Genomic DNA, 12,814 nt, shown 5'->3' with positions numbered 1-12,814 from the left:
GAGGGAAATTAAATGTAACTCATCATCCTGGTTTCATTAAAGAGTTGTTCTAGATGCTGATGCTGTGGGCAGGATCTTTTGTAGCGTCTGTCTTACAAGGGATCTGAAGAAGTCTCTGGCTGAAGACATATATATATATATATATAAATATTAAAATAGATTAATGTATATATGCATAAACAAATATAAAGTTCTTGTTGTAGGTTTTGGTTCTTTGTTAAAAACAAAAATTAAGGAGTATACAGTTTTTCTAAAACTACAGCCAGTAAAAAACGCAGCATATGTGATAGAAGCACAGCAGCAGTGTTTGTTTTGCCATTTTTACACGAACCTGGTAATAAGGCATGTCTGTACATTAAAAAAACAAGAATAATTATTAATCCATGTTTATTTTCAAATCAACACTTTAACGTTCACTTGTATCTAAGGAAGGCTGGGGAGGTAAAAAAAAGATTAAGGGGTGGAATTAGGATAAGTTACAGCTCATGAGGTACTCCATCAGAGCATCTCTGACACCTCGGCCCTGCTCTCCATCTTGCGGGACAGCGACCAGGACGGGCTGTGCGGCTGGTTCTGCTCCAAGTTCACGGAGGTCATCCATTTTGGTTGTGTGTTGTTTTCCAGCTCTTCTTCTAATACATGTTAGTGGTGCTTAGAAAAGAGCTTAATGTAGCACTACCGCCACCAGCTGGTAAGGTGCGTTGATATTAATAATCCACCCACTAGAGGTGAACAATCCGCCCACTAAACGGGAACTATAGGCAAAGTGGAGACACAAAAATAGAGGTCCCACTAGAACCGGACACAACAGGCTACAACAAGAACCAGACCTGTGGATACCAGGCTTTGGAGAATTAGCTTTGTAGAGATCTAGTAGAGTGCTATATGAATGGGTAAATGAGGACACAGATTGTAGTGTAAAGCCCTTTGAGTATCTTGAAATAAGATAGAAAAGCGCTATATAAGTACAGTCCATTTACCATTTATTAAGATTTAAGATGGCTGCCATGGTCATCTCAGCTAAAACAACAACTACTGCTCAGTCACTTGTTACAGTTTGGTGTGTTTGTAGCTCGCACTGATCCCAACACATATTCTGAGCGCCAACAGATTATGAAAGATCCTGGTATAGAATTTTAACTTTAACTATTTTGAATCAACTTTACAAAATCAAATTAAAAAAGTAGTCTGAAAACGTAAACGCTTCTCATAGTCTCATTTTCTTTTCTCCATACCCATCTTGACCTAGAAACCTGGACAATCATCTTCACACTACAGATTGATTTAGTTGGAGAGCCTCTTCTTTCCTACCAATACCTGTATTTTCTGGAACAATGCAATATTTGTTAGAGGTTTTCTATCTTATCATTTTAAACAGCTTCTATCTCATTCTGCATGTACAGAACAAAAGGTTTATTCAGGTTCAGTTTTATATCTTGCTGTGTGCGAGAAAGTTCTGGAAAGTTCTGAATCACATCAAGTGGACGTTTATCAGGAAACTATTTGTTCAGACTCAATCTCCTGAATGTTCTGACCATAATCATTGATAAGATTGTGTTCATATGAAACTGACCCGTTTTCCTCTGCTGCTTCAATAAATAGCGAACTCAGACAGCCTGGCTTTGGAGCTCACACTGACTCACAATCAGGGGACTACCCCTTTGCAAAGGATCTGAGCACTACAACTCATCCTCCTGTCTTGTGTGAATTTATTTCCTTTATAGGTCAGAGAAAATACCCAACATAACTTGGTGCCGATGTGTGAGTGACTGAGAGGGGTTTGGCCAGCGCAGAGCGATCTTGAAACCTGGCGGTGCTAACATACCGATCGCAACGCTGGCCCTCACCAACCTCTATTAGGGTATTTTAGGTGAAGTGGTTTTTTTTTGGATCTAAAACCCTTTCTGCTTTCGGGAAGTAGAATCCCTAAGTGGAGGACCGGACTGGTTGTATAGAAAACCAGCCTAGAAGCCTGTCCCCCAGGAAGCTCAAGGGGGTCCGCTGAGGCATTTCCAGTTAAACCACTCACACAAATACTTTATTTAAAAAACGCTTAAAACCATACCTTTAAGTCATGGGTAATGATAAAAGTAAGACCTTTTCGGAGGCAAAAATGAAAGATATGAAATTTATGGCCAAAAATACCCAGACTCAACAAAATTAGCAGAAAATAGAGCTAAAAACAGAATGAAAAAACCAAACCAAAAAACGAAAACTGCAGCTTTGCTTGTCAGATCAAAAGATAATACATAATGCATTTGGTACCCACTAAAAAACATAGGAATAGCGCTAAAATACTTTGTCTTCTTCATCTGTAGAATAAGAGTTGCAGATCATGATTTAACCTTGACTGATAATTGTTCGCTACGTACTTGTGTTCCTGATTTTATAACGTTTTCCTTTAACTTTATTTTTGTTCTTTTGTTAACATGTGTTGTGGCCAGAGTTATAAAGTTTCGTTGACTTTCTTTTAAAGTTTGTTAAATAAGATCATAGACCAGCTGTAAAAGGAACACACACAAACACACACATTCGCACACGCCGCTCTGCACTAAAGCATACTAAAATGTGCCAAATAGTAACCGTTTAATAATCCTAAACAGCATCCTGATGCATGCTCAATAATCCAGGTAGAAAAATCTAAAAAAGTTAAATCTCGTCCTCTGGACATTCAAAAAAACAAAACAAAGCAAAACAACAAAAAAATGTAGAAACGTTTCATCTCTCATCCGAGAGACTTCCTCAGTCTGAGGTGCTGTATTCAGCTCAGTCTCTTAAATAGCACTTTCTCAGAGTGGATCCACCTGTTTTGTTGCTGACAACCAAAACCAGCTGATCACATGCTCAAGAAGGACCATCAGCCTAACGATGGATCATTAGCACCCTGATGGCTGTTTACTATTCACAGAGGGCTGAGTGATACTAGCAATCACAGCATTGTAAGAGGGGGACAATTGAACACGTAGGCCTCCACCCCTGTTTAATGATGGACGATTTCTTTTCACAAAGATGGTCTCCTTTACTCCTCTCTCAAACCATCGTTCCTCTCTATCCAGGATGTGCACATCTTCATCCCTGAAAGAGTGACCGCTGGCCTGGAGATGAGTGCAGACCGCAGTGTCCTGGCCTGATGATGTTGATCTTCTGTGCTGGGCCATCCTTTTGGCCCAGAGGCCGAGATTTAACTTTTTTAGAATCCTAAGCAGCATTTGTGTTTGTGTGCGAGATATAAACCATCTACATGAAGCTCGCTGAAAATTATGTAAACCAAATTTATAGTATTGATAAACATTGCATGCTACTAAAGTTGAAAAATGAAAGCAACAGATTTATTTTATTTTTTATTTATTCAGCACCACAAATTGTATGTCACTAAAACACTGATAATTAAATTAAAACCCACTTTTGAAACAAAGATTACTGGAACCGGATTCGGCCCTGCTTTCATCCTGGAATCTGGTCCCACACTGTCCATCTGACTCTCTTGGTCAGATCCGATCCACCGAGGGTGAGGTCAGCCCCTCCTTGTGGAAAAAAAAAAAAAGGTATGTATATATATATATATATATATAAGATAAATATAAAAACTCAATTGGATGTTGTGTGATCAAAAGTAAAACAAGTATTAATTTACCTGCTGTAAATCCACTACAGATTATTACGTAGTAAAGTCCGACATCGTTGACTCGGTTCTGGTCCACTCAACGACCGGTGTGGGCTGTTAGACAATGCGGTCCTGCTTGCCGTCAAAAAATGTCGACTCCTCTCCACAATCCAGCCAAAATCCAACCTTCGTCATCATTATGGCTGGAGTTAGCTGAACGTTAGCTCACAGGAAGTGCAGGCCACGGCAGCACGCATGCACGTTAACCGAAGATACAAAATCACAGCGCCAACTAATGCCCCGGCATGGTAACTGCAGCACTTGACCCGCTCCTGAAAGGAGGCAGGCCAAAGGTGGGCGTTTGTGACTAATAGGCGTTTGTAGAGTGCAAACACTGATTGGCTAGCTGTATTCGCTTTTTTTTAAATAAGTTCTGCCAACTCTTGCTTTTATTTTATTTTTTTTATTTTATTTTTACTTTTTAAACTGAAGGTTTCTAAGAACCAGCGTTAAATCTACTGTCAAAAACAAGACGATTCTCAGGTTGAACAAAAAAAATGTGAAGTTAAAGGATCGATTGTACAACCAAAATGGATTTTTTTTAATATATGTTATGGCTATTTACTGTTATGGTAATTTAAAAAAAAAGAAAAAGAAATGTATAACATTTAACCTCAATACCTCATGCTCAGATTAAACCAAAAATGACCCATGGTGTTTGCCATGTGTCAACAGGAGGGAGGTATCTATCATACAGAAGCATTTTCATACATAAATTTTTTTTTTACAGCCAATACATTGCTGACCTCTACTGGCAGACCAGTAACACATGCCACACCCTTCGCTCAGCTAGACTAAATGATGAATTAATTTATCATGCCAATGATGCCTAAATCTTTATTTAAAGCAACAGCTGTAGTAACCCATCACTCTAATTCAGAAACATTTCCCCACTTATGGATTAGAGGCCTACTTAAAAAAACTTTAGATGAGGATTACCCCAACTCCAAATGGTCTGACCCCTTTTTTTAATTCATCCATGGCAGACCATATAGAATGCCTTTTGTTCTCACCTGACTCAGAAAGGGCAGAAGAAGAGCTAACATTAGCAGATTACATGATCAAAACACTGAAAGAGAAAGAAGTGTAAGACAAATTCACTGTCTCCTGATTCCTCTCTTCCACAGGAAACATCACCAATCCAGCCAGCAGATTGGGTCTAAAGATAGGTCATCAAATGAAAAACGTGGGCCAATCCACGTTGAGAGGGACCATACCAAGTCCTACTGACCACACCAACTGCTGTAAAGGTAGCGGAAAGACCCAGTTGGATTCATCTTAAGCCATTGAAAGTTGCAGAAAGTGTTACTCTTAATCGACCAGGTGTTTGAAAGTCTGACCACAAAGGGGACACACCGTTTAGGGTGTGTCATCTCAACGTCAGTGAAGAAACAAACGCTGTGTGCAGCAATCTGCCCCAGCCTACGCCCTGAATAGGCACATCAGAGCTCCTAACATTTCTGTACACCTAGCAACGATGAGAGCATCACAACCAAGGTGGACTCTATGTTGTGTTGTGGCTATGGCATGTCACGTAATCAGAGGTGACCTCACTGATTTGCTGAAACCTGATCTAGAACACCCTCATGACTACAGCACCAACCTATGGTGGCAGCTGATGAACAAAACCGCTTATGAAGGAAAGACTACTAATTGCTATGTACAGTATGTGATCATCTGCCCTATGCCACCCACAATTCAGGTTTGCGACCTGCAGCTGTGTCTACAGCTCAACAAGCATGTCTATATGGCCTGAGCACCCACCCAGGAACAGGCAGTTGTACAAAACAAAGCTATACAACGCCACTGTCCAGTGGGGTGAAGGGTATGCACACAGACGACTAGCCATGGTAACTATGGGATACAACTTCACGTCAAATTGTAGCATCACTGATGTCATCCCCCTACCACAGATGTCCATCAAACTGCCTGAACTGATCACATTGACAAATTTGCCAACAGGCGCCCTAGGATACTGTGTTTTCAACAATGGTTCCACTCCTGTAGGCTTGGTGCCCTGGAATCTATGTAAAAAGGTGAATACCTTCTGTGACATTGACCGGTCACACAAAGGTAAACCTAATTACATGAATTGTGTTTTTTGCAAAGCAGGCTATTATGCCAGTATTCAGGGGATCCCCGGACACTATTGCACTGAATCAGACGATGTCACAGATTGCACAGACCTCCTCCACCAACGGACCTTCAACATCAGCCTACCAATGAGAGGACGCCAGAAGACCATCCACTGCAGCATTGCAGTACCAGGTGACAAAGGCTCTCGTGTGTTAAGTGACTGGTATTTCTTATGTGGACACAGAGCCTATACAGCGTTACCACCGGATTGGGGGGGCCTTTATGCTTTGGTCCCCCTTTCCAACCCGATGATCGTGCTAAGGAAAGCACCAACACCTCCAGCTCAAAAGATGAGACTCTCTCCAATGCCAGAAGTGACCAGGTGGGGAGGGCTTACCACCAACATCGGCGTCCCATGGGAATTCAAGGTATGGAACGGAGGAGAAAAGTTCTTCTAAGGACTCTTTCCATGGGTAGGAGATGGTGAAATACGAGTTCATGTTGAAATCAACAGGTATGCCCTCTTCCGCCTTATCAATGACACCTACAAACTGGCAAATGGAACCCAGAATGAGCTGAGCGCCATGAGACAAATGATCCTACAGAACCAAATCATCCTCGATCTGCTGACTGCATCACAAGGAGGCGTGTGTAAAATCACTGGTGAGACATGCTGTACCTATATACCAGACCAATCAGGTTCCGAAGGAGACATCTACGACGCACTGCACGACCTGAGTGACCTTAAGAGATATGTTGAGAGCGGGACCAAAGGAGCAGAACCTTTCGAGTTGTGGTCATGGTTCACCTCCGGACCTTGGTGGCATCTACTCTTCAAAATTTTTACTCCAATTTTTGCAGTATTGTTTCTATTTTGTGTATTTTTCTCCTGTATTGTACCTCTTTTGAAACACATGATGATGAAAGTTTTTACAGGTATTCTTATCAATTTGCATCTAGCTAAGATGACCCAAGATGACATGTGAGTCTAAACTGTGACGATGCTGTGTAAAAGATGCACTATGACTCTCGTACTAAAAATGTGTAACAAAAAGTACTAAGATGATATGCCTGTTCTTCTTCCCAGCCCTACCAGTAGATTAAAAAAAAGAAGTGTTTTGTTGTGTTTTTCTTTTATGTTTCGATTTTGCAAGTTCATAAAGAGCTCAACTTTCATTTTTTTCTTTGATGATTTTTTTAGTCTAAAATGATAAACAAGAGGGAATGTTAGAGGTTTTCTATCTTATCATTTTAAACAACTTCTATCTCATTCTGCATGTACAGAACAAAAGGTTTATTCAGGTTCAGTTTTATATCTTGCTGAGTGCGAGAAAGTTCTGGAAAGTTCTGAATCACATCAAGTGGACGCTTATCAGGAAACTATTTGTTCAGTCTCAATCTCCTGAATGCTCTGACCGTCATCGCTGATAAGACTGTGTTCATATGAAACTGACCTGTTTTCCTCTGCTGCTTCAATAAATAGCAAACTCAGACAGCCTGGCTTTGGAGCTCACACTGACTCACAATCAGGCGACTCCCCCTTTGCAAAGGATCTGAGCGCTACAACTCATCCTCCTGTCTTGTGTGAATTTATTTCCTTTATAGGTCAGAGAAAATACCCAACAATATTTATTTATTGTTTTTATTGTTGTTAGGTGTCATCTTAAAACAGTACCTGGTCCATTCTGGTTGACCAAAGCCAGTCCAACGCAGCCATTCTGACAGCCAAATGCTGAGAGGCGTCGTCCACCAGCTATAGTCAACATGTCCATCCATAACGCACTGCATGGAGGGAGGTAGGCACAGATCCAACAGAAACAGAGAACACAGTAAAAGTTGGTGAATGAAGTACATTAAAATACAGAAGAAGATCAAGAATAGACAGTGGACCCAAAATGAGTCATGAGGCGAAAAGAGATTTGTAACCCACTTGCTGGGCAGTTGTTGGAGTTCAGGAAACAGTTTTTCCACTGGCTGTTCTTCAAACTGGTGCAGAGACTCATTCTGTTAAAAACACGAGTCAGGCTGAATGGACTTACGACATTAGCCTGACAAACCCAGATAAACCTTTACTACAGGTTTCCAAACAATTTGTTTTACACATTTTGTTAACCTTTAAGTTTTATGCATTACAACAAGAGTTCATCGGACTATGGCTGGTAAGGCTGAATAGGATGAAATAACCTGGAATCCCTTTTTGTCCTTTATTAAAGATAAAAAATGTTAGAACATCCTGAACTGATGTGTATTTACATTTCATGTTATGTGCCCCCTGTGATGGACTTGCGACCTGTCCAGGGTGTCCCCCACCTCTTGCACAGTGATGGCTGGACATGGACACCAGTGACCACTGTGACCCAAAAAGGAAGAAGCGGGTAAAGATGATGGATGGATTCTTTTTTTTTCCTTTTTCCCCCCACCTTTTTCAATTTGTTCATTTATGAGCTGTCACTGGGTGGAAGGGTGGCTTGGTTGGTAGAGCTGCCGCCTCATAACGAGAAGGTCGCTGTTTCAAAGCCCAGCCCGGGCGGGGCCTTTCTGGGTGGAGTTTGCATGTTCTCTCCATGCTGCGTGGGTCTCTGGTTTCCCCCACCTCTTACACAGTGATAGCTGGATATGAGCACCAGTGACCTCCATGACCCGAAAAGGAAGATGCAGGTAAAAGATGACTGATTGAAGGATGGATGCATGGATGGAAAAATATATATAACATTTTCAGAACTGGGGTTGTAGACAAACATGGCAAGTTTTATGAGTTTGTGTAAATCAGGTCTGACCTCTTTATACAGATGGATCCTCTGATCGTGGCCACTGAGCAGGAACACTGTATCACTTCCACCCTCAGGACAATGCACTCTGATGACGAGCAGAGTCACTGTCATTTATCATCCGTGCAACCTGACACTGAAACAAGCTGTTTACAGAAAACCGTCTGATATTTCAAAACAACATTCCTGAATCAAATAGTGCCCACTGAGAACTGGAGTAACAGCAGCATCATCATGGAACAAATTAGTAAAACTACTACAAAAGAAAATGTAATTTATGAAATACTACACAACGTCTAAAACCTTATTTTTTACTTTAAATATTTTTTACAGTTGAGTGATTTTTTTTGCTCTTACAGTCACGTGCAAACAGGCCTGTCGTATAGTACTAACACAACCAACCCTCACAATTTGATTGTAGCCACCATGATAACGAACCCCAGCATGATTTAAACTTACTCTGTGTGGTAGAGCTGAAACGGAGTGAACTGCAGCTCTAGGTTCAGGCAGCTTTCTGTTCAGAGGTACAGGTTTCCATCAGAACATACGACAGCCACAGGTAGCAGGTGCACATCGTGCCTCACTCACGTGCAATGGACTCCAGGTTGAACTCTGACCCAGGCTCATAGTCACAGTAGATATTCAAGAAAGGTGTAGCTTTGTCTCCAGAGTCCTGCAGGAAGTAAACCATCAGTAGTATCACACTGAGCTGTCACTACTCTGAGACTAGCTGGAGACTCAAAACTGGAAGAAAATACAAGAATCTTCAGTTACAGACTCACAGAATTTTGTGAGCAGTAACCGAAAAAAAAAAAAAAAAAGATATTTTAGTGTGCATGACATGCAGAACTGTATTATGTCTTCACTGGTACTGCTTTTAATCATAGTTTGCACAGTTTTAAACTCATGTTTAACACAATAATTACATTTTTGTACAGTTAATTTTTATTGCATTGTCCTGATTATCATATTTTCAACTTAACATATTTTTGACTGTTGCTGCTCATAACACACAAAACACACAACAAATATAACATCTAACACAAGCTGAAAGTATAGAGCTTTAGAGCATGATGTCACTTGTCTGCGGCGCGGCGGCTGATGGGATAGAATTGGGCCGCATCCGCCATTTTTATTGCCCTCCATATTAACTGTCGAAAACAAGCTTTCTCGCTAACTTAAAAAAAAAATCTAAGTAGGTTAAAACAGTTAAGCGATGGTCCGAAATTGCAGTGTTATTGGATGTAATGTCTGGTCACACAACTGGAATTGTAAAAAGATCGAAAACTGACATTTTAAATAGATTCTCCACTAGGAAACAACGTGAGGAGCTCATGTGTAGGACGTAACAAAAAGGAGACGGTGAGACGTCCTGATAACTTTCTCCAGCGCCCCAAGATACCTGCTAGTTTGTTCCAGACATTCTGGTGAGTGCCTAAATTCAGTTTGTTGGTGTTGTGCCATAAATTTGTGCCATGATTTTGTCAGGGTGTTCTCATGTTTAGCTCATGTTCATAGAAGTGGGTCAACCTGGTTTAGTTTGGGTTTATATTTTGCATGTAACTTAGTCTGAGTTTAGACAGAGTGGACATCTGTGTTATTGTGAAATAAACTGTTTAAAGTTTCTAGTGTTGCCACTTTTACTGTAGTAATACTGATCTGTGTTCTGATATGTCCTCTTCAAGACAAACCTTCAGATGAAGTGGATGAAACTCCAGGAGAGGAGCTCAGTGAGGCTGCAGATGATGGAGAGGACGAACATGAACCAGCAGCAAAAAGGTACAAATACAATGTGTGAACAAAAAAAGAACATAAATAAACCATCTGTTACAGGAGAACAGGGAGCTCAAGTCAGAGCTGAATAAAAAAACAGCTGGACAAATATTTTTTATATAATTAAATATTATACAGGACTTCATTGCTTTGCCATCTTGTTGTCATTGTTTAACACTGTTAGGCATTTTCTGCCAGCATTAAAAAATCCTCACAATTTCAAATGGTTCTACTAACACTAATGCATCCTGTTCAGCATCTTTGCCATCTTTTTAAGGTGTCACATAAAAATCCGTCTAATACCTGTGTCTTTCTTTTCTTTCCAAGGGATGGACGTCCATCAGACAAGCTCATAACAAAGCTGTGGCCTTCTCTCCAGATTATTACCTGCGGACGTTGTGTTATGACAGAGGCTTTGATATTAAAGACAGTGTGGGAGTCAAGGTCAAGGGTCTTTATTGGCATTCACATCGCATATTGTACATGAGGAGGAACAAAACTGTGTACACAGGGACCCAGTTACATCCAACAAAAGTATAAATGAATGATGTGCTGAGGATCAAATCCCATCATTCACTAAATGGAGATGTGAACTTGATGCTAAGGATGTTGAACACACATGAGCACACCTTAGAAATCATGCGGAAAGAGTGATTGGTTGCATGAGAAACAAATACACAATGTTACACAGAAATATACCAGTTAACTATACTGGTGCTTACATGTGAGGGTGAGGAGGTAACACTTCTTAACATTGTGTGTGTGCTGTAGTTAAGTAAACATTTGTTCTAATGTGGTTGTAAATCTGATGCTAATGAAACCTGCACATGCTGTTCCTGATATGTACAAACCGGATTCCAAAAAAGTTGGGACACTAAACAAATTGTGAATAAAAACTGAATGCAATGATGTGGAGATGGCAAATGTCAATGTTTTATTCGTAATATAACATAGATGACAGATCAAAAGTTTAATCTGAGTAAATGTAACATTTTAAAGGAAAAATATGTTGATTCAAAATTTCAGTGTCAACAAATCCCAAAAAAGTTGGGACAAGTAGCAATAAGTGGCTGGAAAAAGGAAATTGATCATATAACGAACAGCTGGAAGACAAATTAACACTAATTAGGTCAATTGACAACATGATTGGGTATAAAAAGAGCTTCTCAGAGTGTCAGTGTCTCTCAGAAGCCAAGATGGTAAGAGGATCACCAATTCCACCATTGTTGCGCAGAAACATAGTGCAGCAATACCAGAATGGTGTTACCCAGCGTAAAATAGCAAAGACTTTTAAGTTATCATCATCGACCGTGCATAACATCATCAAAAGATTCAGAGAATCTGGAACAATCGCTGTGCGTAATGGTCAAGGCCGTAAAACTCTACTGGATGCTCGTGATCTCCGGGCCCTTAAACGTCACTGCACCTCAAAAAGGAATGCCACTGTCAAGGAAATAACAGAATGGGTTCAGGAATACTTCCAGAAAGCATTGTCAGTGAAACAATCCACTGTGCCATCGGCCGTTGCCAGCTGAAACTCTACAGTGCAAAGAGGAAGCCATTTCTAAGCAAGCTCCACAAGCCCAGATGTTTGCACTGGGCCAGGGGTCATTTAAAATGGAGTGTGGCAAAATGGAAGACTGTTCTCTGGTCAGATGAGTCACGATTTGAAGTTCTTTATGGAAAACTGGGACGCCATGTCATCCGGACCAGAGAGGACAAGGATAGCCCAAGTTGTTATCAACACTCCGTTCAGAAGCCTGCATCACTGATGGTATGGGGTTGCATGAGCGCTTGTGGCATGGGCAGCTTGCATGTCTGGAAAGGCACCATTAATGCAGAGAACTATGTTCAGGTTCTAGAACAACATATGCTCCCATCTAGACATCATCTCTTTCAGGGAAGACCCTGCATTTTTCAACACGATAATGCCAGACCACATTCTGCAGCAATCACAACATCATGGCTACGTAGGAGAAGGATCCGGGTACTGAAATGGCCAGCCTGCAGTCCAGATCTTTCACCTATAGAGAACATTTGGCACATCATAAAAAGGAAGGTGCGACAAAGAAGGCCCAAGATGATTGAACAGTTAGAGGCCTGTATTACCATACCACTTTAATTATAAAGTACTTAAAACAGCTACAAGGCCAACCAAAGTGCTGTACAGACAAAACAACAGGTAACACACAAAGCAAAATACAAAATGAAGTGAATCAGAATATAGACATAAAAACGATGCAGATAATGACGACAAACCAGTGTGGAGCATACAGGATCAAAACACAGATCATCTGGTGTTGAAAGCTACTGAATAGTAGTGAGTTTTTAAACGGGACTTGAAAACCGAGAGGGAGGAGGCCTGTCTGACAAACAGAGGTAACTCGTTCCAGAGTCTTGGTCCTGCTACAGAGAAGGCCCTGTCACCTCTGCGCTTAAAACTAGTTTCTGGAACTGTGAGGAGCAACTGGTCCGCTGACCGAACGTAGTGGGACATACGGTTGTAGCAGATCAGAGAGATGGGGGGGGGGGG

General features: G+C 41.0%; 1 protein-coding gene across 1 annotated transcript in view; it reads right to left on the bottom strand.

Moving 5' to 3' along the window:
* The window catches only part of kptn (kaptin (actin binding protein)), a 51,596-nt gene that overhangs the window by 23,488 nt on the left and 15,294 nt on the right, over positions 1 to 12,814 (bottom strand). The window contains exons 3-7 of the mRNA XM_037688023.1: positions 9,097 to 9,181; positions 8,968 to 9,022; positions 8,518 to 8,596; positions 7,671 to 7,744; positions 7,416 to 7,522 (exon numbers count right to left, since the gene is read on the bottom strand). Of these exons, the coding sequence (XP_037543951.1) occupies positions 7,416 to 7,522; positions 7,671 to 7,744; positions 8,518 to 8,596; positions 8,968 to 9,022; positions 9,097 to 9,181 (400 nt within the window). The remainder of the gene's footprint in view (positions 1 to 7,415; positions 7,523 to 7,670; positions 7,745 to 8,517; positions 8,597 to 8,967; positions 9,023 to 9,096; positions 9,182 to 12,814) is intronic.

This window comes from Nematolebias whitei, chromosome 14 (genome assembly GCF_014905685.2).
Source record: "Nematolebias whitei isolate Nwh7 chromosome 14, NemWhi1, whole genome shotgun sequence".
Taxonomy (NCBI): Eukaryota; Metazoa; Chordata; class Actinopteri; order Cyprinodontiformes; family Rivulidae; genus Nematolebias; species Nematolebias whitei.
Note: the sequence above shows the minus strand (reverse complement) of the source record. Positions and strands in the feature narration are given on the sequence as shown.